This window comes from Monodelphis domestica, chromosome 3, assembly GCF_027887165.1.
Source record: "Monodelphis domestica isolate mMonDom1 chromosome 3, mMonDom1.pri, whole genome shotgun sequence".
NCBI classification, from domain to species: domain Eukaryota; kingdom Metazoa; phylum Chordata; class Mammalia; order Didelphimorphia; family Didelphidae; genus Monodelphis; species Monodelphis domestica.
Window position 1 is genome coordinate 519,493,778 of NC_077229.1, and position 24,781 is coordinate 519,518,558.

The 24,781-nt window shown below is 37.6% G+C and overlaps 1 protein-coding gene across 3 annotated transcripts; it reads left to right on the forward strand.

Moving 5' to 3' along the window:
- Positions 1 to 127: 127 nt before the first annotated feature.
- On the forward strand, positions 128 to 24,714 carry RAD17 (RAD17 checkpoint clamp loader component). 3 transcript variants are annotated; one of them, XM_007486272.3, is made up of 17 exons: positions 128 to 258; positions 2,611 to 2,714; positions 3,992 to 4,249; positions 7,064 to 7,147; positions 9,078 to 9,234; positions 10,459 to 10,595; positions 11,090 to 11,142; positions 11,227 to 11,352; positions 11,450 to 11,519; positions 13,391 to 13,502; positions 16,284 to 16,478; positions 19,200 to 19,285; positions 19,379 to 19,525; positions 20,107 to 20,256; positions 21,352 to 21,472; positions 22,638 to 22,695; positions 23,689 to 24,714. In XM_007486272.3, exons 1-17 carry the CDS (start codon positions 228 to 230, stop codon positions 23,963 to 23,965), a joined length of 2,166 nt encoding a protein of 721 aa, XP_007486334.2. In that variant the 5' UTR covers positions 128 to 227; the 3' UTR covers positions 23,966 to 24,714. The 3 variants fall into 3 exon arrangements, with proteins under 3 accessions (XP_007486334.2, XP_056680913.1, XP_056680912.1); XM_056824935.1 differs by lacking the exon at positions 128 to 258 and adding an exon at positions 590 to 721; XM_056824934.1 differs by lacking the exon at positions 128 to 258 and adding an exon at positions 596 to 787.
- Positions 24,715 to 24,781: the final 67 nt, after the last annotated feature.

Sequence of the window (24,781 nt, forward strand, 5' to 3'; positions counted from 1 at the left end):
GCGCTCCGCCAGAGCAGGCAGTGCCCAAGACACCCCAGACGGCCGACTCCTTCTTCTCCCCCCTCCCCTCTGGCCCCGTCGCCTAGGCGCCAGCCGCTGTAGGAGGCCCCCCCTGCCGGGAGGCGGGGCCTCAACCACGGCTCCCAGTTTGGCCCCCAGAGTGCCGCTTGGCTGCCGCATCTGGACTCGGGCCGCCGCCGCAGCAGCCTCCCCCGGAGAGGGGGGGGATGCCGCAGGATCACTGCCCTCTGCCAGCAGGTGAGGACGCCGCGAGCGGGAGAGGTCTGCCTGTCCCGCTGGTTGCCGATCTGGGCCCTTAGCCCGCGGCCCCAGGATGATCCGGAGTCGTTTCGCCGTCTGGCCGCGAGCAACCACTAACGCAGGGGGAGGAGTACGGAGGCCGGGAGGGAACGAGCGGCCGGGGGGGGGGGGAGCGAGCCCCGCATATCGCGAGCGACGTCCGGGGAGCCGGCAGGTTGACGGGGAAAGCTCCGGAACCCACGTTTTTAAAAGGCTTCTGGGGTCCAAGTAACTAGCGGGCGGGACTGCCCGTTACTCTGCACGCCCCCAGCGTCTGAACTCACAGGAAGTTCCTTTTCTGCATATCCTCACAATGAGAACTGACCTGGACCGCGGGAGGTAGTGAGCTCCCCGTCATCCGGCCCTCTTGGCTAGGTGACCGCTTGTCGACGGAATCTTGTACGGGATGATTCCGTTTCAGGTAGCGGGTCGGTGACCTTTCCGGTTCTTTCCATCTGTGAAAGTAGCGAGATCGAGGGTTTTGAAGGCAAGAAATTGAGTGTTTTGCTCCTACTTGAAAATGCCTTCAATTGATAGTTATGCGTGTTTATTTCCACCCCTCGGTTGGCTGATGTGCTTTGTTTTTAAGTTTCTATGTGCTTCAAACAGGACTGGGTTTCAAGGCTTGCAGGTCCTAAAAATGCAAGCTTTATGCACTCTTGAGAAAAAAAAAATCAGGTTTCCCCCAAGAGGCATGTTTTCAAGGCTGGGAAAGCCAAATAATTTTCCCAAAAGGGGATGTGGAGGCAGCTAAGTGGGCCAATGGATTGAGAGCTTGGCCTAGAGACGGGAAGTCCTGGGTTCAAATGTGCCTCAGGCTCTTCCTAGCTGTGTGGCCTTGGGCAAGTCACTTAACCCCTATTGCCTATACCCCTTACCACTCTTCTGCTTTAGAACCAATATATAGTATTGATTCTAAGACAGAAGGTAAGAGTTTTTTAAAAACCGGCGCTGTGGACAACTTAAACACTTATTCAGAAGTAATATGTACCATTTTATTGGCTTTTGGGTTTCAGGAAACCAAACATTTTTATTCTGATTTGAAATAATACTTTGACATTTTAATTTTAGGATGCCACAAATGGGAACTGCCCCTTTTTTTCCTTCTGTACACTTGAATTTATGCAGTTATTCAATAAGTATTGAATGATTCTTATTTCTTGTATACTGTAGTTATATCCTATTTTGTTGTTGTTCAGTTCCGTACAACTCAGGACCCCATGGACCACATAGCGCATTAGGCCCTTCTATCCTGAAATCTGTTCCTTCCGTGGCACTATCTATCCATCTTATCCTCCACTGTCCCCTTTTTTTTCTCTTCAATCTATCTCAACATCAGGGTGTTTTCCAATGAATCCTAATTTCTCATTAAGTGGCCAAAGTATTTAAGATTCACCTAAGTATCTGACCTTTCAATGAAGAGCCTGATTTAATTTATTTAAGTATTAATTGATTTAATCTTGCTTTCTGAGGGCCTCTCAAAAGTCTCTGGCACCACAGTTCTAGCGTTGTTCTGTAGCACTCAGTTTTCCTTACAGTCTAACTCTGACTTCTTATAAAGACATTCTATTTGGGGGCAGCTGGGTTGCTCAGTGGATTGAGAGCCAGGCCCAGAGATGGGAGGTCCTGGCCTCAGACACTTCCCAGCTGTGTGACCCTGGGCAAGTCACTTGACCCCCATTGCCTAGCCCTTACCACTCTTCTGCCTTGGAGCCAATACACAGTATTGATTCCAAGACTGAAGGTGAGGGTTTTTATAAAAAAAAATTAAAATAAAATAAAGACATTCTATTTACAGTGTAAGAAAAGTCACACATGAATCAGTTGTGACAAAAAAAAATACTTCTTCCTCAGTTATATTATTGGCAAATATAACAATGTTAATTGCTAGCTTTTATATCACTTATTTGCCAGGGTTTGTGTGCATGTTCTCATTTGATTCTAACATCTTATGAAGTAAATATTATCTCTCTTTACAAATGAGGATAAGTTACTTGGTTAAGATCATTCGGGTGTTTGAGACAAGATTTGAACTAGGGTCTTCCTAACTCCCAAGTCCAACGCTATCTACTGAACTTTCTTAATCTTGGGTAGAACTTTAAAGTTTACAAAACAATTTTAATCCATTCTCTCATTTAAGCCCCCTGTGAGGTAGACTTGCCCATGATCACACATCTAAAAAACAAATACATTCATACAATAAATGTTTTTGAGTTATATCTTAATTACAATTTAATGTTGTATTTCTAATTTTCTTAATTTCAAAGGAAAGACAAAGACTTCCACAAATATATTTTCTTTCCATTTCAGGTGATTTCTACTTTAATGTCCTGCAGGTTCTATACTACGGATGGGAACTGTCAAGGTTTATAATGTCAAAAACTTCTCTTAGACGAAAGGTAGCTTCCACAAAGGTATGAAGCATTATTGATAATAACTATAACTAGTTGCAAATAAAGTAATACAGCAGTGGCTGTTTTAGCTCATCTCACAAAGTAGAGAAGAGGCTTAAAATGAGAACATGGGAGTTCTTAGCTGTATAGCTGAATTCGTGCTTAATCCTGTTTCCTTATTCTGCATGGTTGTACAGCTTTAGGTTTTGAGTAACAAGGCAAGACTAGGTAAGGATCAGAGAACAGCAGCAGAAATATTCAAATTTCTAGTTATCGTTCTGGGTTTAGTGTGTCAGCTCCTGAGTTTCCCACCAACTCTCATATTAAATAAATAATTTAAATATTTCCTTTACAATGGAAATAAGAGTAACAGTAAAAATTCTGTATTTTGTGTGAATTAGAGAATCAAATAATAAAGAAAATACTCATTAAAGGAAATTTGATTTATTCATCCCTTTTACTTGACAATACAAGGTTCTGCATACAAGAGGCAAACAAGTTAGATGAATTATTAAGAGGCAGCAGGGATGCTGATTTTTAATAGATTTTTTCTAGATTCATATTATGGTAACTAGTAACTATTATGATTAGGATGTTAGAATAGCCATCTGAAAAATTTTACTTCTTGAAATAATCATTATGTTGGGTCTGCAGATTGAACTCTCTTATTGGTGATTTACAAGTATTTGTTATGCATTTAATAATATTACTGAAAAAAGAAGTAAAGGAGGCAAATGTGCACCATTAATTTTTGTCTTTATATACTTAGCACAGTGCCTGGCACATAATAAGAGCTACTAAATGCTTGCTGAATTAATTATTGTGACATTTCATTTATTAGGGATAAATCTCCATTTTCCTTAAAACCTTGCATCTTTTATTTATTCACATATTACATACTCTGTACAGTGAAGATGCAAATCAGGCTATAATCGCAAAATGTATAAATTGACAAATTTTTACTTGTTCACAAAAGTTTAAAGGTAATGTAACCAATTTGAAATGATACTCCTATAGTAAATATGGTATCAGCTACAGAATGCTGATGTAAATTATGTAAAAATGTAAATTACCGTTTTGTTCATTTGAATTTATGTGCATAATATAAAAATGGTATTATAAATGCAAATTATAGCCAACAAGAAAATCCAATCTATTTCAGTTATTATGGGTGAATATGTTGCAAGTTAGCATTTTGAGTTGTTTAATTGTAAAAGTTCAAGAAACATATATTAGGGATGAGAAAGGGAGGAAGCAAAAATATAGTTATACTATTTACGTTGATTTTTTTTCCCTAGATAACCAACTGGGTAGAGCCTTCATTTGATGATTTTGTTGCGAACACAGACATCTCTTCTGCTCTTAAAACTGAATCTCTGGGAGTAAATAATTTTCATCAGAGAAGAAAAGATTTGCCTTCCACATTAGAAAGTAGCAAATTTATAGCCAGAAAAAAAGGAAAATCTTCCTCAAAACATATTAGTGTTGAAGCAAATTTCAATGAAAATCTCTCTGAAAATGAACCATGGGTAGATAAATACAAACCGGAAACTCAGGTACAAAATCATTTCAGTATTTTTAGGCAGTTAAATTTAGCAGGGAACTGAAAATGACACCAGTTGAAAAGATTATGAATGTATTTCACGATGTAATTAAAAAAATATTTCTAAATTACTTACAATATTTAAGGGTTTTGCTTGTGTAATATTTTTTATTACAGTAAGGTCTCTATCAATTCCCCACCAAAATTCGTTATTCCTTATTATACATGTTCCTTAATAGTTTTCATGAATTTTAGTTTAGCTCAGATAAGGATTTTATTCAATCTATTCAAGTAAAGAATTTTTCTCTTCCCTCACCTGACTCAATTTTAATTTTAATAATTCATTTATGATTATTTGAAATAAAGCAAAAACCAATTCATTTCTGGTAGTAGTTTTTCCATCATAAACTGTTTTAAAGCATTGTGATTTAATATCAGCAGACCAATTGAAGACATGAGCTCTGTCTTGTGGCATCTTCAAATCCCCTTCATGCTAATTTCACAGGCTCATGAATGGTTTTATATGAATTTTTTGTTAACTGGCCTTGCTGAATCTTATGTAATTTTTTTTTAATCTAAATTGAGCATTGGGTGCCCTGTATGTCCACAGTGGTCCCTTTGGATCAATTCTGTTTTTCCTTTCCTTTAGAATTGTTTGCCTTTGTGTTTTTTAAATGTTCATTTTTCAGTCTCCTGTTCCTCTTAGGTAGACTTTCCCTTAAATCAAAACTCCATGGGATCTATCTTTCCTTTGAGCTCTTTAAAATCTAATTTTTCAAAAATCTAGGGTGTATTTCAGGCTATCTGTTTCCTTTTCATCATCACAAACTAAGTTTGAAGATTCTTTTCTTCCCCCAGATCCCATGGTTTCAGCCAAAACCAATAATTTCAAAAAAGAGTGCCCCTGTGTGGGTTTTACCTCTTGAAGGATGGAATTACCACTAAGAAAAATCAAGTTATTCGTTGCTCTGCTTTTGTTAGAGAAAACTCCCACAAATGTCTAAGACAACTGAAGTCCCACCATCAATACTGTATCATTCTTCTTTGCCAGATGTGAACTCTTCCTCACGTTCCTCTTTTCTGTCCCCTCTCAGTCCCAGTTCCCTGTAGTATGCTCCAATGATGAATACACTTGTTTTTCTCTCTCTCCTTTGGCCTAAAAATATTCACTGCCTTGTTTTCCTCTCTCTGGCTCCTGGATTTCCTCACATGGATGTACCTTTTTTTAAAAACGGCTTTCAGGGGGAAAGTAGGTGGCTCAGTGGATTGAGAGGCCGCTCTAGAGACAGGAGGCCCTAGGTTCAACTCTGGCCTCGGATACTTCCTAGCTGTGTGTATTGGTTCTAAGGCAAAAGAGTGGGAAGGGCTAGGCAATGGGGGTTAAATGACTTACTTGCCCTGGGTCACGCAGCTAGGAAATATCTGAGCCTTGATCTGAACCCAGGACCTCCTGACTCCAGGCCTGGCGCTCGGTTCACTGTGCCAAGTAGCTGCCCTCTGGGCCTTCTTAATATACAGTGCTACCCTATCCCTAAACCTTTTTGCCACTGGAGGTCGTATTCCTGTTCAGACCCATAGTTTAGTCATTGGGTTTCATCTCACCAAGTCTCCGTGATACTAGATGGGCATTTGCTCCTAGACACCTAAGACGATGTGTTTTACTACTGGTTCCTTTCTTGCATTTTTGTCTCTATTTTTCTTTCTTCTGTGTGGCTACTCTGTGTCTCTCATCTTAGGGGATCGACATAAGCATTCTTCTCCCTCTCCTGTCCCTTTTAGTTTAATATCCTTTAGATTCCATTTGTAAGATACCTTCTAGATACACTCTTACAAGCCTTTCTTAGGTGTACTTTTTAAAAATCAATTAACTAATTAATTTAGAATATTTTCCCATTGCTACATGATTCATATTCTTTCCCTCCCCCCTCCCTGAGCCGACGAGCAATTCCACTGGGTTATACATATATCATTGTTCAAAATTAGGTGTACTTCTTAATGACCCAGAATTTCAAATCTTATTCCCAAACACCAACCATATATCTTTTGATCATCTGTTTATTAATCAATTGAGGACTTTGTTTAAGTTAATTTACTTTTTGTTGGTTATATTTAAACTCCCAGGTATCTTCCCTTCTTCCTTCCCTCCCATCCCCACATTAGAGAAGGCTTCATTTGATTAAAAATATGTATGTATAAATTATGTCTTGTGTTTCTATTCAGCAGATCTTTCTAGGGAAGTGGTCGTTTACAAGTTATTTTGCAAACATGAATTCTGTAGTTGTATATAATGTTCTCTTGGTTCTACTCATGTTACTTTTCATAATTTCATATAGGTCATTCTGTAGTTTTTGAAAAAATGTACCTGTTCATTTCTTACAGTGCAGTAATATTCTATCACAGTCATATGTCACAACTAGTTCAGCCATTCCCTAATTGATGGATATCCCCTCAATGTCTACTTCTTAGCCATCATAAAGAGAATGGCTAGGAATATTTTAGAACATAAAAGTTCTTTTCCTTTTTTCCTGATCACTTTGAGAAATAGATCCAACAGGGGTATTGTTGGGTCTATATAGTTTTATAACTCTGGACGTAATTTCTTATTACTCTCCAAAATGACTGGATTAGTTCACAGTTCCACCAACGGCGTATTAGTGGAAGGGTTTTATTACTAATCTAGTTCATGTTAATCTATTTAGTACTGATGTTACTCAAATTTTTTCATTTAAAAGTATAAAAACTTCAAGCACCATATAAAATGAGTTATTATTTATTTTAAATCAAAATATATTCTAACAATTCTTAAAACTTTAATCTTTCATACTAGAATGAACTTGCTGTTCATAAGAAGAAAATTGAAGAACTCGAAACCTGGTTAAAAGCTCATGTTTTTGAGTGGCAGCCAAAACAGGTAATTACACATTCCTCATAATCTCATTTTTAAATGTTTTATAAATTATATACTGCTCTACAGTTTGTAGTGAGAAATTAAATGTGTCTAGGTATTTGATAAGAATAGGTTTTTTTGGAGCTGGGGAATCAATAAGAATTCACTCACTAAGTGCTTACTTTGTCCTGGGTCTCACCCACCGAGGCAAAAATGAAACAGTCCTTGCCCTCATGGAGTTTACATTCTATCTTGAGAAACCACGTGTTGATAAGTGTATACAAAATAATTACAAAGTAATGTGGCAGTGGAAGGACCTCGGAGGTAGGAAAGGATATTTGAGAGAGGGCAGGAAGGGATCAGGAAAATTGCATATACTAGGTGGCATTTGTTGTTCAGTTGTGTCCGACTCTTTGTGACCCCCATGGACTGTCACATGCCAGACCCTTCTAAACGCCGCTATCCCTCATGGCTGAGCTTTAGAATACAAGAAGGGGTTCTAAGAGGAGGAAGTGAGAAGAGAGTGTTCTTGGTATGGGAGACAACCAATGTGGAGATACAGAGAGAATTATCTAAAACTGGTGTCAAACTCAAATACAGTGGGTTCCTGTGGGCTAAATAGTGACTTAGAAAACAAACTAATATTATCAATATTGTATTGCATTTTATTTTATTTTATTAAACATTTTCCATTACATTTAAATTTTGTTTGGGCTGCATTTGGGAGTCATTTGGGTCTGTCTTGGCCAAGTTTTGACACCTCCGATATGAGAACAACAAGGTTCGTTTAGTTGGACTGAAGAAAACATGAAGGAAGTAATGTCTGATAAGGCAGCAGGTTGGGGTCATAGTGTGTAAAAGGTCTTAAAAGTCAAAGGAGCTTATATTTGATCTTAGGAGCAATAGAGAGCTATTAGAGTTTATTGTATACCAGAATGACATGGTCTTTTTTTTTTTAGGCAGTTGATCTCTTTTTTTAAATTTGTATTTTTTTAATTTAATAAATTTCCACATAAGTTTTCTAAAGTTATATGATCCATATTGTCTCCCTCCCTTCTTCCCTCCCTCCTCCCAGAGCTGACAAGCAATTCAGTCTGGGTTATACATGTATTATCACATTGGCTATGTGAACAGAGAGAAGGGAATATATGTGAAAATATTGTACATGTGCGATGAGGGAAAATGAGGATAACTCCAAGGTTGCAAATCCAGTTGCATGAAATGATGGTCATTCCCTCAAAAGAAATAAAATGGGTGGACCAAGTTTAGGATCCTGAATTTTCAGCATATATACAGCGATGAGTAATATTTTGTCTGCTAATAAGCACATAAATCCCAAAGGCAAGAAATTAGGCATATAATTCTTGACCTAGTTAATGGCACTTGTTCCTCTAGAAGTCTCTGTCTATTGAATGAGAGACACAGATAGTTCACTCCAAGCATGGAGATCCCCAGCCCTTGGTTAAGTTGCTACTGGAATGTTTTAGTGGAACTACATTGATTGCAAGAAACTGATAAAAATGGGGGTGGGGGGGTGGGGGAGGTTTATAGAGCAGTGATGATGAACCTTTTACAGAGGTGCATGTGGAAAGGGGGAGGAGAGCAGCCCAGCCCCGCATCCCCCTGTCTTTCTAGTAACTAACTCTGGTGAACTCTGTGCTGGGGTGATGGCAGGCATACCCACAGAGAGGCCTCTGAGTGCTTTCTCTAGCACATGTGCCTTAGGTTCGCCACCATGGTTATAGAGGATCAGTGTCTTTCAGCTACTCTGAGGTTTTTATAAAATGACTTCTTCATATTGTGTAGAAAATGTATAGTATGTCAACTAGCACAATAGAAAAAGTTGTACTATGATAATATAGAGGAATACCAAGTAAAAATACAGACGTTGTTACGTTGGCATATTTCATCAGCACTTTCAATTTTTAATGTATAATATTTGTCTTTGTCGTAGGGTGGGCCTATTCTAATAATTACAGGTCCTCCTGGATGTGGAAAAACAGCAACTCTACAGATACTAGTTAAGGAGCTCGGTATTGAGGTGCAAGAATGGATTAACCCTGTTTTTCTAAACTCCAGAAAACATGATATGAAGGATGGGCTTAATCTTGGTGAGATTTATTTTGTTTTGGAAGGGAGAGGGGCCCTTCTCTGTAGAAAGCAGATGGGAAGTTCATCCTGTATCACATACCACTTCTAAAATTTTTCTTGGGTCTGAAGTTGAGTGTTGTAACCAAAGCGAAGTTCACATTCTTCTTTGGGGACCTAAAGAGAGTTGAATTTAGAGTTAGGATGAGGGCTAAATCTTAGCTCTGTCCCTGACTGCTTGTGGGACCTTGGGAACTATCTCTGGACCTTAGTTTCTTCCAGCTCTAAATCTTATCTTACCAACACATTCAGGGTCATAGTAGTGGCCAGGGCAAGTTACAATTGTGCTTTCCTTTCTCTCAACACTATTTGATCATGTTATTTGATGTTGAGTTACAAGAAGATGGAGGAGTGTTCCAGGATATTAATAAGCTTATTTTGACTGTGGCAAAAAAAAAAAAAACCTCTCATAGTAGACAGGGAATTAAGAGCTTGGGGGGGAGGGGGGGACTGAAGACTTCATTATTATTATTATTATCTTAAATATCCAGAAACCCACTTGCATTAACTTCTATTCGGTATGGGTAGGGTTTTTTTGCTGTTTGTTTGTTTTGCCTTTTTACTTTTATTTATTTTTCTTCAATTAAAAAAAAAAGAAAGAAAACTTTCCTCCTCACCCAAATGAATAGGTGAATTGAAAGACAAATGCTTAATTGTGAGGGGTGAGGTAAATCTAACTCATAGTCCTCAGATGTGCTTGAGGTCCTTGGGAGAGGGAATAGACAAAGATTGTTCTTAAAATCTTAGAGCTGAGATGGACCTTAAAAGTCATTTATTTGGGGCAGCTAGGTGGCTCAGTGGTAGAGAGTGAGGTATAGAGATGGGAAGGCTTGTATTCAAGTCTGGCCTCAGACTTTTCCTAGCTGTGTGACCCTAGGCAAGTCACTTAATCCCAACTACCTAGCCCTTACCACTTTTCTACCTTGGGGCACATACTTAGTATCAATTCTAAGACAGAAGGTAAGGGATTTTAAGTCATTTATTCTACCTGGTCATGGTACAGGGAGAGAAACTGACATCCATAGAATTTTAGTGACTTTTTTCCAAGGACAAAGGTAGAGAGCAGAAGCTAGAACCCACAGTGTCTTTGGACAGCTTTACTGAACAGTTGAACAATTGTCCTAAACAAGAGGGACATCATTTGTGTATTTTCTGATTTGTTGACAAGGAAAATGCTTGCTTTTCAGAATCAAGTTTCCACATGGTTCCGAGTCAGTCTCAGATGACTATTTTTCAAGAGTTTCTGTTGAGAGCAAATAAATATAACAAACTACAGATGCTTGGTGATTGTCTGCACACTGATAAGAAGATTATTTTAATTGAGGTAAAAAAAATATATATGTATATCTCAAAAGGCTATACCTACCCCCCAAAGTTGGTTATTTCTTGTCTGATTGTGATGACATTGACATGTTAAGTAGAAATAATGTTCACATATAAAGCTTAGGCTTATGACATATTAACAATCCTAAATAATTTATCACTGATCAAAGAGGCACAAATGTCTTAATTATAGAATTAAATGCATTTTAGGAAGGAAAGTGCATTTTTAACAGTTTATAGTTACATTCTCAATGAAAATAATTTGTTATCAACTGCTTAATTTTAGTCATTTTCTGTAAATATGATTTGTAAACGAGATTCCTAATGACTGATGGATACTTTAATAAACTGTATATCCTACATCTTCTTAGTTCTTTTGAAAAATAAGTTGGAACAAAGAAGTTTGAGTTGGAAAGAGGCTTTACTTGGTAATTGTCCATCTATAACGTACATTTGCAGTTAGAAATGGATTAATTTTTATGCTGTTTTCAATAGGATCTGCCCAATCAATTCTATAGAGATCCCAGTACGTTACATGAAATATTGAGGTAAGTTTCAGTGATATTTACTAGAACTCCAAATTAATTGACATAATAATTGCAATCTGTAACTTTTCCTGCCTATCATTTTAGGACATTCGTGAGGCTAGGTCGATGTCCTCTTATATTCATAATCTCTGATAGTCTTAGTGGAGCCAGTAGTCAGAGATTACTGTTCCCCAAAGAAATTCAAGAAGAATGTTCCATATCAAACATTAGGTAAGAAGATTTCTTTGTGCCTCTTGTAGCATTCATAAAAGAAATGTATCTTTAGAATGTCATTAACAAGTATTTGTCTTGCTATAACTTCTGACAGTTTCAATCCTGTGGCACCAACAATTATGATGAAAGTTCTTAGTAGAATAGCAGCAATAGAAGCAAACATGGTAAGTTTCAAATATTGATTACATTTATGTGGTAATCCCATTTTAAAGAGTATCATGCTTTTCATTTCTTCTTTAAATTGCCCTTTGCTGGACCTGCTATATTATGAATTATATCTATTACATTGATTGTTCTATGAATTCAGCATTTCCTTTTAGGTATTTTAGAAATGAGTAGTTTGGCTTCCTTCCCAACACCCCCTGTGAATATGGCAAAGTCACCAATTGCTCACCGAATCCTCCATTAAACAAATTACTAATCAAGCGATTTACAATAAAAGTATCAGAAATCCTGTACATTGGAGGTTAGTTGATAAACTGTCATAATATAGCTTACAGTCTCTTGCACACTGGCCTGTCAACTTAACCAACAGACACTTCTCAGGTAACCATTCTAGGCTCTAAAAAACGGATTTAAAAAATTAACAGTACCTACCTTCAGAGGACTACTAGAAGGTTACCCCACCTGGGCAGATATTTAAGTAGAAAGTAATTTCAGTTTAGAGAAAAAGCATAAACATCTGGGAGAATTGAAAGGCTTCTTTTTAAGAGGAATGATCACTACCATGCTACAAGGAGCAGAAGGGAGGATTGTGTTCCAGGTATGAGAAAACATTTGGACAAACAGAGGCAGGAGATGAAAGGTTTTGTCAGGAAGAGCTATAAGGGCATTTTGACTATAACAGAGTACATTAAATGAAGTAATATGGAGCAAAACTGGATAGGAGTAGATGAGAGCCACATAATAAAGGAGTTTCAGGGGCAGGATAAGGTTTTTGTCTTAGAAGCTTCTCCCATTGTACTACATCCCCCTTTAGAGGATCAAAATCAGGACCTTCAGCTTAGGAGACTTGACTTGCCCGCTACCTACTGCACTTAGAAGGCACTCAGCGTATGCTTAGCCCCACCTAAATGGGATTCTCTTTACCTCGGGTCCATTATTCAGTCTGAAACTGCTAGCCTGAGATTCCCTTCAGGGTGGAGTCTCACAGGAACAAGGACAAGCTTTGGAGTCTCCAACTTATCCGCTAGTCCTAAAACTTGGGGTTCATCAGATCTTACTCGGCTACAAATTTGGGGTTTCTAGATTCCATGTTGACAGTGTCTGTGACCTTTTTCTTTTTAAACACGCTGAAAACTATTTTGGTATACTTGGCTTCCTAGTAATACTATATATTTTATACATTAAAAAGGGGTTATTCTGAGAAGGAGTCCATAGACTTCACCATACTATCAACAAGAGAAGAAAAATTAAAGAATCCCTGATTTCAGAAATTCTGCTTTGAGGTTGCTTGAAGAAACTTTAGACCTGAAAAGTTTAAAAGTTGTGACTTCTTAATATCGATCCTATTATTTCACATACTAGAAACACAATTATTTTAAAATAGCATAATTGAAATAAAGATAGAAATAATTCATACTCTGGAATTTATATTATATTAAGTTCAACATGAACTTATTAGGTACCTATTTTGTTTTAGGGCACTGTTAATATAATTAACTGGAAGGCATTATTGCATTTGTATTTGAATGATACCTTGGCAGGTAATTCTATAAGAATCTCTTAAGTCTTGGGGGCAGCTGGGTAGCTCAGTGGATTGAGAACCAGGCCTACAGACTGGAGGTCCTGGGTTCAAATCTGGCCTCAGACACTTCCCAGCTGTGTGACCCTGGGCAAGTCACTTGACCCCCATTGCCTAGCCCTTACCACTCTTCTGCCTTGGAGCCGATACACAGTATTGACTCCAAGATGGAAGATAAGGGTTTTAAAAAAAAAAAAGAGTCTCTAAGCTTTTTCTTGTGTACAGATATGTCCCTTATTTTCTTCACTAGTTCAGAAAATAATGTTGATTTTTCACTTTCTCTGACTTAAGAATGGCGGAAAAATTGCTGTCCCTGAGAAGCCAGCTTTAGAGTTGCTTTGTAAAGGATGTTCTGGTGATATAAGAAGTGCAATAAACAGTCTCCAGTTTTCTTCTTTTAAAGGTAAATATAGATAATAAATCGGCTTTGTTTTATATAAGTGGAGATGACATTTTCTTGGTCAGTTATGAAGTGAAATAAAATTGTAAAAATATTTGAGCATTTTAAAATGTTATTGCTTAGTCCCTAAAAAATGGAATTATAAATTTTTACCTTTAAAAAATGGAAATGTCCAGTGTGCCGCTGTACTAGAAGATAAAGGGAGTGTTTGTGTACATGTGTACTAGGTCCTTTTTTACCTGTGTAATAATTAAAATAGTTATCTGCCATAAACTGTGGCATTTAAAAGAGTGGATGTCATAAACTGTAACAATTAAAATGGTGGAAGATATAAATTATAGTAGTTATTAGAGTGGGTGAGTAAATTGTGACCGCAGAAAATATGTTTCACTCCAGTGTCTTGTTTTAAAATCAAATATATAAGGTGGTTGCCAGGGAAATATTCCCAATTATGAATATACCCAAGTCAAGTTTTATAGAGAATTTTAATTAATAATACAATGAGGAATTAAAGAAAAGAGAGAAAGAGAGAGAAAGGAAATAAGTATGAAGGGCCTTAAGCCAACATGGCCTAGACCTGAGTCTTAAGAGAGAGAGATCAGTCAGTCAGTCTTTTATCACTCACCACAAGGTCTGTCTAAGCAAGGATTCTAGTGACAGAGTCTCCTCAAAGAGCCTTCCAGCCAGAGACTGTTTCAAAGGGCCTCTCTCAAGAGCCTCCAGAGAGAGAGTCCCCTCAGAGGAGCTCCAGCGAGACCTCCTTAGAGATTGCCCTGCAAGAGCTTCCCTTCTCCAGAGCCTCTCTCGAGATCCTTTTCTCAAGCGATCCTCATAAGAGATTTCTCCAAAAGGCTTCTTTCAAGAGATTCTGCTTTTTCTTATATAGGGGGTTTTCTCCTATGTCACCTCCCCTAAGTCCTTATATCTACCAATCACTGTAGACATTTTCCAAAGGACAACCCATTCTAAAAACACTGCTGGGTCCACTAATCCCCTCAGTAAGTCTGAACCACAGAAAACACAGCTGAGTCGACTAATCCCCTCAAGAGAAAACCTCTGAGTAAGTTTTCACCTCTTTGCTCCTGGCAAGTTTACAAGTTGCCCAACCTTTATAGGTACCTAGCATCCCATTGTATCAATTCTAAAAACAGGCATGGCTCAAAGAATTCCCTGCCTCATCATAAGAATGGGTCCAAGTACTTTCATTGTTTAGCAAAGAGTTTTCTCCCCTAAAGCAGTCTTAAGTACGGTGGAGTAGAGGTCCTCCCATTTCTGATCCTGGCGAGTTCTCACAGTCAAAATGAGTAATGTTCCCAGTAGGGAATTGTTCCAATTAAGAATTCCCCATTGGGGAAAATTTTTAACATTCACAAGTCTGAGAAATTTCAAGATTTACACCTGGTACCAAACCTCATCTACTTTGCTTGGTATAATACCTAGCTTTCTTGACATTTCAAGGACCACTTCCTGTAGATGCTGTCAGACCATACTTTGGGTGAACAATATAGTAATTATTCCATTCATCTATTTTATGAATTATTTTATTTAGATTATCCTTTGTACAACCATATATTTTATTTGAATTTATTTTATTGAATTCCCTTATGTGTTCAAAAAATGCTAATGACTTTTTAAAAAAACTTTTAGCATACTAGTGTATATTTATACCAGTATATTATATATATACACTAATAAAAGAAAGTTGGATTGAATTCATATCTGCTACATATGATCATCAAGCAACAAGTTGGTATTTAAACATTAAGTATTATAAGCTGCAAAGTAATCATGGTTTTCTAACCTTAAAATAATATGTATATTATTTTATATATTATAAAATATATAATAAAATAATATATATGTGATATATAGAATATATATTAGCCCTTACCTTTCTCTTAGAATCACTACTGTTTGTGGTTAAAACATAGTTCTGAATGGCCCCATACCATTTGGGGAACTTCTAAAACTCTCAAGAATAAATTCTCTAGAAGGAAAGATGCCTCTTTTTCAAACGGTGGTATGAAAATGGATAGATGGCCTGTAGAGCTCATCCATCAATTCACCTATCTTGATCAAGCATAGCAGGATTTGTGATGCAGTGGGAAAAAACATTAACTTCTAGAGTCAGAGCAGCTAGATTCAAATGTTGCTTCTGAAACTGCTAGTGTGTCCTTGGGGAAGTTACTTGACTTCTTTGTACCTTAGTTACTTCATCTGTAAAATGAGAAGAAGGTTCAAGTGTATTGTCAGGGAGGTCCTTTCCAGCTCTTAAAAGTCTATAAAAGTATTATGTGTATGGCCTTTAATCAGTTATGCTATACTTTCAATGAACCCCAAATTTTTCCTAGGGGGAAAATCCATCTTTTTAATATCAATATTTTCCCAGTAATATTGTGGCTGAGAATTATGAAATATGCTATGAGTTGCTCAAAGGGCAGTAGAAAAGTGCGTGGTGGGTATGAATAAGCTGAAAAATATTACTAGCAAAGAACTGAGGACAAGAGTATCTGACCAGAAAAGGAAGTGAAGAGGTAGCCGTATCCATGGTGCAGCCCAAGAACCCATTGGTGTCCACTCAACATCAAGAGATCTAGAAGAATGCCTCCAGCTAGCAGATGGTTTTTAGGAGGGTGTGAACTTGAGTTCTGTAGATGTGTTGAATTATACACTCATGTCCTCACATTGATGATTTCATTTGTGTTCATTTTTTTAATTGGATATTATCAGGTGTAATTAAGTATCATTTCTGCATGTTTTAATTTTTTTATTACTTTATTGCAGGTAATTCTGAGGAGACCAATTTTTGGTCAAGGAAAAAAGGGATGTCTTCATTAAAATCAGATGCATTGTTGTCAAAAGCAAGGCAGAGAAAGAGACCTGATAGTACTTCGGAAAACCAAGAAGTTCAGGCAATTGGTGGCAAAGATGCCTGTCTTTTTCTTTTCAGAGCTTTGGGAAAGATATTATATTGTAAAAGTAAGTAAGAAGCCTTTATTCTTTGGCATTTTAAGTACATGAATGTTTACTTAATAAAATACTAGGTTTATAAAAAATTAATGCACTAACAGTGGCATTTAGTTGAATTTGTTAATCTATCAAGAAGATCCTACAGATGTGAACTGTCTGAGCTTTCATTTGTTTATTCAACAAACATTAATGTTAGCTAAATTATAAATAATAATTTACTTTCTGTGAGGGTAATTAAATACGACAGTGTTCCCAGTGAATCCTAGGACTTTTACTCCTATAGCTCTTTAATACTAAGATAGTCATCCATTTAGGTGACATGGTTTTTGTTCAGCAACTTAAGCATTTTTAGTGACGTGCTTTGCTACCAGAGCCCTAGGAATTTTTTTTAGTGCTCTTTTAAATTATTCTTTCATCCAGTGCTATCCAGAATTCACTGTCCTTGTGCAACATTTTTATTTTCCAAAGTCCCACCACTCCAGAACTCTGCTTGAACTTGCTTTTCCTAATCTCCGATATCTTTCTTCCTTCCCTTACCTCTCATTTTGGGAAAAAATATCAATTCAAACATCCACTTAAAGTAATTGACAGTATAAAGTGCAGTATAAATAACTAATCGCTGCGAGGGGGTGATGTTGTCAGAGCTGTCAGAGCTGTTTCTGGTCCCCAACTCTTCACTTCTGCTTTAGACTCTCTAGTTTCTTTAATTGTAGGAGTATAAGTTGCTACCTCCATTCCTCCCTTTTAGATCTCTTTGATTTGGAATATTTTGGTCTTTTCATTGATTTTGGCCATGATTGTAGAATGGTTAGACTTGTATTGGTAAACTTTGTAGTTGGGTCAGAAGGAAAGCTTTTAACTTGTTGGATTAGAATGCCATATTCATACCTTGAATTGTGAAGTCAACAGAAGAACTCGGCTGAAGTTCAAAGTTAACCTGTTAAACTTTCTATGACTTGGGACTTCTATAACAAATCATTTCTTGGCCCTAATCAGTTACCCGTTTGCCATTTTGGTATTCATAAGTAATCTCTCAGGTAATCATATACTTAATAGTCCACAGCTGGAATGATTTCTTTTTTGAAAAGCTTTAGAAAACCAGATACGTTGGGGGGCAAGACACGTGGCAAGATGCAATGGAAAGAGTGCTAGACTTAAGATTCAGCCCAGATTAGATGCTGTTCACTTAACTTCCATTTCAGTTTTACTAGATGGCCCTTCTAGAGGACAAAATAGTTTATAAGTACTTGTAAATACTCATGGTTAGAAAACAATAAATAGGATCAGTTCTAACTTTTCATTCTTCATATTAACCTAATGACGAAAACAAAATAGCACAGTTTCCTTTCATAACTCATGGAATCTCCTTTTAAAGGCTATTCTTGGGTTTCCACCAACCTTTTTTTTTTTAACCTTCCCATTGTAGAGTTGTAGAATCAATATTCTGTATTGTTTCTAAGGCAGAAGAACAGTAAGGGCTAGGCAATGGGGAGTTATGTGACTTGCCCAGGGTGACATAGCTAAGAAATATCTGAGGGTAGATTTGAATGCAGAACCTCCTGTATCCAAGCCTGGCTCTCTTTCCATTGACCTCCCTGCCCCCTCACCTAACATTGCTTTTAAATTTTAAAATATCTTCAGATATTGATTTTTAAATAGGTGGCATCATTTCTGATCCAATTTTAACTTAATTATAAAATAATAGTAAGCATAGTTTAATCTGTTATTTATTACTCATTTTGTTTATATATCAGAATATCTGTGATTTCATTGATATAATTACTTGCTCTAGTGCTACAGAACACAACTGATCCATACGTGTTCGATCATTGCTACTCATGTCAGGATACTTCTTTTAATGTTTCATATTTGTTCTACCCTGTGTTACAAGCTTCCTCTGGAGCAGGGTGTCTTGGCCTTGTTTAAGTCATGGACCCCTTCTCAGAATATTTTTAAATTCATAAATAAAAAACATAAGATTGAAAAGGAAACTCCTGATTAAACACACAAGTTCGTGGATCCTAGATTAACTGTCCCTCCGGAAAGCCCTTGGGCCATTCATCTCTCTCCTGCTGTTGGACTGGCCCACTTTCTTTTTTGGCGTATGTTAATGATATCGTCATGGCTTTCTTGTGCATAGCTCCTCTTTGTGGAGATGTTGCAGACTGTGTCTTCCCAGGTGTCTTTTCAGTTGCCCTTCAGGAGGGCCACAGTCTTGATTTCTTCAAATAGTCTGCGTTCCATCCGTCACAGCCGAGCGTCACTATCGGCATATGCTGCTGAAAAAGCAGGTGGTTCTGTTTCAGGGGAAAGCTTTGAGTGGTGGAGAAGCCTGGCCCTTTCCCAGATTTAATCCAGTCTGCTCTTCCTCTTCCTCAGTTCTCTTCTGTCGTAGTTTTGTTCCTGATACACGGACGGCTGGGTCAGCTCCCTTTATCAGTGTTAGGAGACCGCGATTCACTAGAGCTCCTTCCTAGGTTGTGCCTCAGGTGCCTGATGCATGAAACAGGCTTATTGTATGAACTATAATGAACAACTCGGTGGCATAGTAATACCGGTGGTACCTAGTTCCCGCTGGGTTCTGGGACCCCTCTCGGCTGGCTGCTGGCTTTGCCGGAGATCTCTGGTCAGGGCCCTGCAGTATCCCTTCGGCACAACCGGGCATTTTCATGAACTATGGACGCGCTTCTCCTCAGATCTGTCTTCAGTAAATGTTGCAATCGCTTACAGGAACGCCTCTCACGGAACTGGAGTTTCCGCGATTACCTCCTCATTTGTCAGAGTATGAACGGGACGTGTTACTTGTTGAGCCTGAGGTAACTACACTTTGTAACGGTGGATTCCAAAGAAAACGTTTGGCCCACTACCTTTCTGTTGAGACTTACACAGACACGATTTCCCTTGACTAGGAGGTGATAGAAAAGTCGCACATGCCTGCCGAGCTGTTTAATTTGTACCTCCACCAAAACTATGTGGATTTCTTCACCGAAATAGAAGATCTCGTGAGAGCCAGTGAATACATGAGCAGTGCTGACGTCCTCTGTGGCGACTGGAACGTAAGACTGATGTGTTGCTGAATTGTTTCCTCATGTGTAGGAAGGCGGAGCGGCTTAGGTTGTTTGTTGTTGCCTTTTTATTATTTGTGGCAAAACATCAGATTGCCCGTTGAAGTTTTAGAATTCTTTCATATTTTATTTATTATAGCAGTAACACTAGAATTAGGGAAGCTGCATAGACATCAAATGATGGGTTTTTTAAACTTGACCAGCATTTCCCTTAGCATCTCAATTTGATATAATGTAAAATGAGAACTAGGAAAAAACCACTTTGGATATTTTGAAATGATTCTAGGAGGATTTTCTTCTTGTTACTATAGAATTTAGAGAATTGCTATATTTAAATTCCACCATACACCACAGTGATAATTGATTTTTTATATCACGAGTACTTTAAAATGTATCTTAGGGGGCAGCTGGGTAGCTCAGTGGATGGAGAGCCAGGCCTAGAGATGGGAGGTCCTGGGTTCAAATCTGGCCTCAGACACTTCCTAACTGGTTTTAAAAAAATAAAATAAAATGTATCTTAAAGCATTTTATATCCATAGTTTAATTTGATTGCGTGTCACTTCATTTCTTAGTCAAGGACCACTCTTGGGGAGTACAGTGCATCTGTAGCTACAAGAGGTGTGATGCATTCCAACAAATCCAGAGGTTTTGCTTATTGTCAAGGAGGTGGAGCAAGTTTTCGACCCTTGCACAAACCTCAGTGGTTCCTGATAAATAGAAAGGTAATATTGAAGCCAAAACATGAATAGAAACATCATTTTTGAATATTAAGTACTGGAAAAAAAGAATGGGGAAAAATTAAGCTCATGTACCTGTTCTAGCAATTTACACTTAGTGCGGGGAGCTGCTAGGACATGAGTAGGTCTTGGTTTTGTTTTGCACTCAACCTATGATTTTATCCTACCAATGAAAATCCATGTTCATCTAAGAGGGCCTAGGGCTCTGATAGTCACTTTGGCATAAAGGATAGAGAGCAAGCCTGACTCAGGAAGTCCTGAATTCAGGGCCCACCTCTGACATACTGGAGGGGAGCAGGAGCAAGCAGCTGACCTTTCAGAGCCCCAGGACAGACAGACAAAGCTATGAAGGAATAATCAGTGAGCATTTCTTTACTGAGTACCTGCTTAGGGCCAGGCACTGTGCTACACCTGCCTACTCAAAAGCAATTTAGATTCTCTGAGGAAGGCAGAAAGGGAGGGCATCAGTGAGATAGAAATAAAAGTCAAATCCCTCCAGAAATGTATATGAGGACGTGTGGGTGGGGATTTCACACTATTCAGATATCCAAGTAGCATCAAGAGGGAGAGAGTACTAATAACTGGAAGGATCAGAGAAAAGCCTTTGTTAGGAAGTGACATTTGAGTCATGCATTGAAGGAAATTAGGGATCATAAGAAGTGGGGCTTTTAGAAAAAGAGTTTTATGATGTTTCTTAAATAATTTGTAAATGATGCTTTGTGGAGATAACATAAAATCCTGAAGGTCTGCATATATTGAGGTTATAAAGAAAATGTAAGTAAGGTGTACTGCTATTTGGGGTTGGGGTTTAGGTTACGTGTTTCTAAATAAAATTTCCTTAATTTTTACAGTGACATTTTCCTACCCCTACAGACTCTTGCTACACAGAAAAGCCAGAGTTCCTACCATTGATAGGAATGTTCTGAAACATAAGTCACCTAAGGGTTCTTTAAGTCAATGCTGAAGCAGTTAATAGAGGGGTTAATGATCATCTAAAAAGTTCTTTGAAATTTATTTTAAAATATTGTCATTTCCTTGGTAGAATTTAATGATTTTTATTTTCTTCCTTTTGCTAAACAGTATCGTGAAAATTGCCTGGCAGCAAAGTCACTTTTTTCCAGTTTCTGCTTACCCCCTTTGTGTCTTCAAACACAGCTCTTGCCATACCTGGCTATGTTAACTAATCCAATGAGAAATCAAGGTAACAATAACAGACCTAAGAAGGCAGGATGAAATAACCTTTCTCCTATGAGTAGAGAGAGAAGTGACTAAAATGGAACAGGGTTGCAAATATCATTAGATCTGTGGGGGTTTTGTTTTTGTTTTTTTGCTTAACTCTTCTGATTTGTTACAAGGGTTGGAGCGTTCATTTCTGAGGATAAGCTAATATCCTGAAATGGCTGGGGTATAAAAAGGGGGCTTGTTAGTTATTTATTACTGGCATTTTTCCTAAGAAGGAGTTTCCCAATAGCATTGTCTTACTATATTCACTTCTCGATATCATGTGGTAAATATGCCTATTGCTTAATGTTATATTAACCATGAAGCAAAGGGAAACAATTCTACTCACGTGATTAGTGCGCTCTTAGCCCCTTTACAAATATACTCATCATTACTATTACAGAGGAGTTCCCTGCTCTTACGAGGTAGTCTGCTTTAAAAGTAGGCTAGTTCTAACGCTGAGATCATAATTTGTCTGGGTTGACTCCAAATTATTAGTTTAGTTCTGAGGGTAATCTGGGCGTTTGGGTACTTGGGCACTAGGTCTGAAACTGTGTACTGTAGTCTATGGGACCCCTAAAGTAGCCTCAGAATCAAAACTGGCCTCCCTCTAGTTTCCGAACTGACTTAAAGGTATTTCATACTATGGTACTTAATAGAACATTAGACATCTGCAGTAGGTGCACCGGAAACATTTTTAGATTTTTTTGTTATTTGATGGACACTATCAACCCGTGGGGCTAAAGCAGAATCAGAATATCCACGGCCCAAAGGACAGTGTGGTTTTTCCAAGAGCATTCTCCATGTTACTTGGTGTCTTTTCATGACTTATTTTTTATAAGGAAAAGTCTAATTCCCAAAGGAGCAATTTGAAAACTAAACAATCGGAAGGCTTATATGAAATGGAGATTGGTTCTTGAAGAGACTAGGAAAATGGGGGTGGGTGGGAGCGAGCAATGGAGCAGAAATCTGTCTGCACCCTGGGCAAAGACTAGTCGGGTTAACTATATAGTTTTAAGAATCTTTTAGAAGGCAGTGTTACTGATAAACACCCGACTGTGCCAAAAAGTATGTAGGTTGAGAATTTTGTACCCTGAATATATTTGATCTAGTTTGAAATGAGGTTTTTTATTCTCCTTTTCCAGCTCAGATTGCTTTTATCCAGGATGTTGGAAGGCTTCCCCTAAGGAGGTTTTTTGGAAGGTAACCAGAGTTGTTGGGCATTATTCTGTGACTTATTTCTATTTTACTGTAGTATTAGCAAACCATTTAATCCAAGAAATCTATTTTATCTGTCATATTCCAAGTCAGTGATTTTAATGTCTGCAGTTAGTCAGAAGCTACCATAAAAAGGCACTGTTAACATTTTCTAAATTTCTTTTCTTTGCCAAATTGATTTAAGTAATTGGGATTCTAAGATTATTTATTAGTAGTATCTAGTATATTTAAAATAACTATAAAATTATCACATCATTACTATTTCTTTTGATCTTACATTCCCTGGAGAGAGAGCCAAATTTCTCTCACTCTTCAGCTAACATAAATCTAGAAGTCTGCTTTCTGAAGCATTCAGTGCCTCCTTTCATATATATATATATATATATATATATATATATATTTTCCCCTTTAAACCCTTCCCTTCTGTCTCAGAATGGGTTGGTTCTAAGGCAGAAGAGCAGTAAAGGCTAGGCAGTTGGCATTAAGTGACTTGTCCAGGATCACACAGCTAGGAAGTCTCTGAGATCAGATTTGAACCTAGGACTTCTCTCTCTAGGCCTGGCTCTCTATCCACTGAGCCACTCAGCTACCCATATGTATTATTATTTTTTTTTAAACCTTTACTTGCCATCTTAGATGGACTATTAAGGGTTGTTTCCAAGGCAGGAGAGCAGAAAGGTCTAGGCAATTGGGGTTAAGTGACTTACTCGGGGTCACACAGCTAAGACTAGTGTGTTACTTTTCAACATATAATCTATCAGGAAACTTGGCTTATAGCCACCCTTTTTATCAACTTATTATTCATATTTTATGTTGGAGGGAAATGCTTCATTGAGAGAGATCAAATGAAGCTACCAGCTAAATAATTTCAAACATTAGGAGGAGACTGGAAGGACATTTTGTAAATTATCTTATTTATAGCATAGTTCAAAGAACTACGCTAGTCTGTTATTAATGGTTGTCCTATGATTCTAACAGATTGAAAATGGAAGCTCTGACTGATAAGGATTCTGGAATGATAGACTCTAACAGCGATGAGGAGGCTAATCTTGATGGATCGCCCCCTACAAAGATCCTTGTGCACATGGACAAAATCCAACCTTCAGAGACTGATGCAGAAACTTCACAGTTTCTTCCTTCGAGTCAGACTAGTGGAACAGATCTGCCTGCCAGCCAGCCCCAGCCTGCTACCGTTCAAGGATTCATGGAGGAAGAAGAGATCACAATAGAGGAATATGACAGTGATGAAATGTAGCTAATAATCTGCCTGATGGTCAGGTGCTCTTTGACAAATTCATTTTCATTTTCTTCAGTGGTCAATGAAGTTACTTGAATAAAGTTAATGTTTCTAGTGAAATTATTGTATTGTGAAAGTCCACCTGTGTGGTGTATAGTCTATACTTGTAATATGTATATAGTCTGTACACTTATATTGCTATACAAGTCCATTTTATGGGACTGACTGTACCTTTAATGGAGACAAAATTCAATCAGGCTTTAAACATTTAGCTGAAATCTGAACCCTTTTTAGTTAAAGGAGTATTGATAAAACAATCAAAAGACAGCAAGAATTTTTATGGAAGTTATGAAGTTTTGGAAACAAAGCATTTAGTAAATAGTAAGATCTTTTTAAGTTATTTTAAAGAAAATTTCCACTAGTATTTATTTAGTTCTATTAAGTGGTGTACAGTGGAGAGGGCAACATTTATCAGCAAGCTCATGTGAAGGTTATGCTAAATACAAAAAAATGTGAATTAATGCATAATTTGAGACTTGTATATAGAAACTGTAAAACTAAAACAGTTCCCTTGTAAACTATTCAAGATGTAAATAAACTTAGAGCCTTATTGCCATGTTCCTTGTTTTCCTTTTCCTGTCTATTTTTATAAATGTTTAAGAGTGAAAGCCTGTTGTGTAATTATTTTCAATAAATTATGCCTATATCTACTCAAAATGTATCCTATTTTAAACCAAAAAATTAAAGTGCATTTTATTTCTTCAATATTTACGATTCCGCTGGCGCTGACTTTTATTCAGAGTTTTGGATAGTTGAGGGAAAGACGCCGAAGCT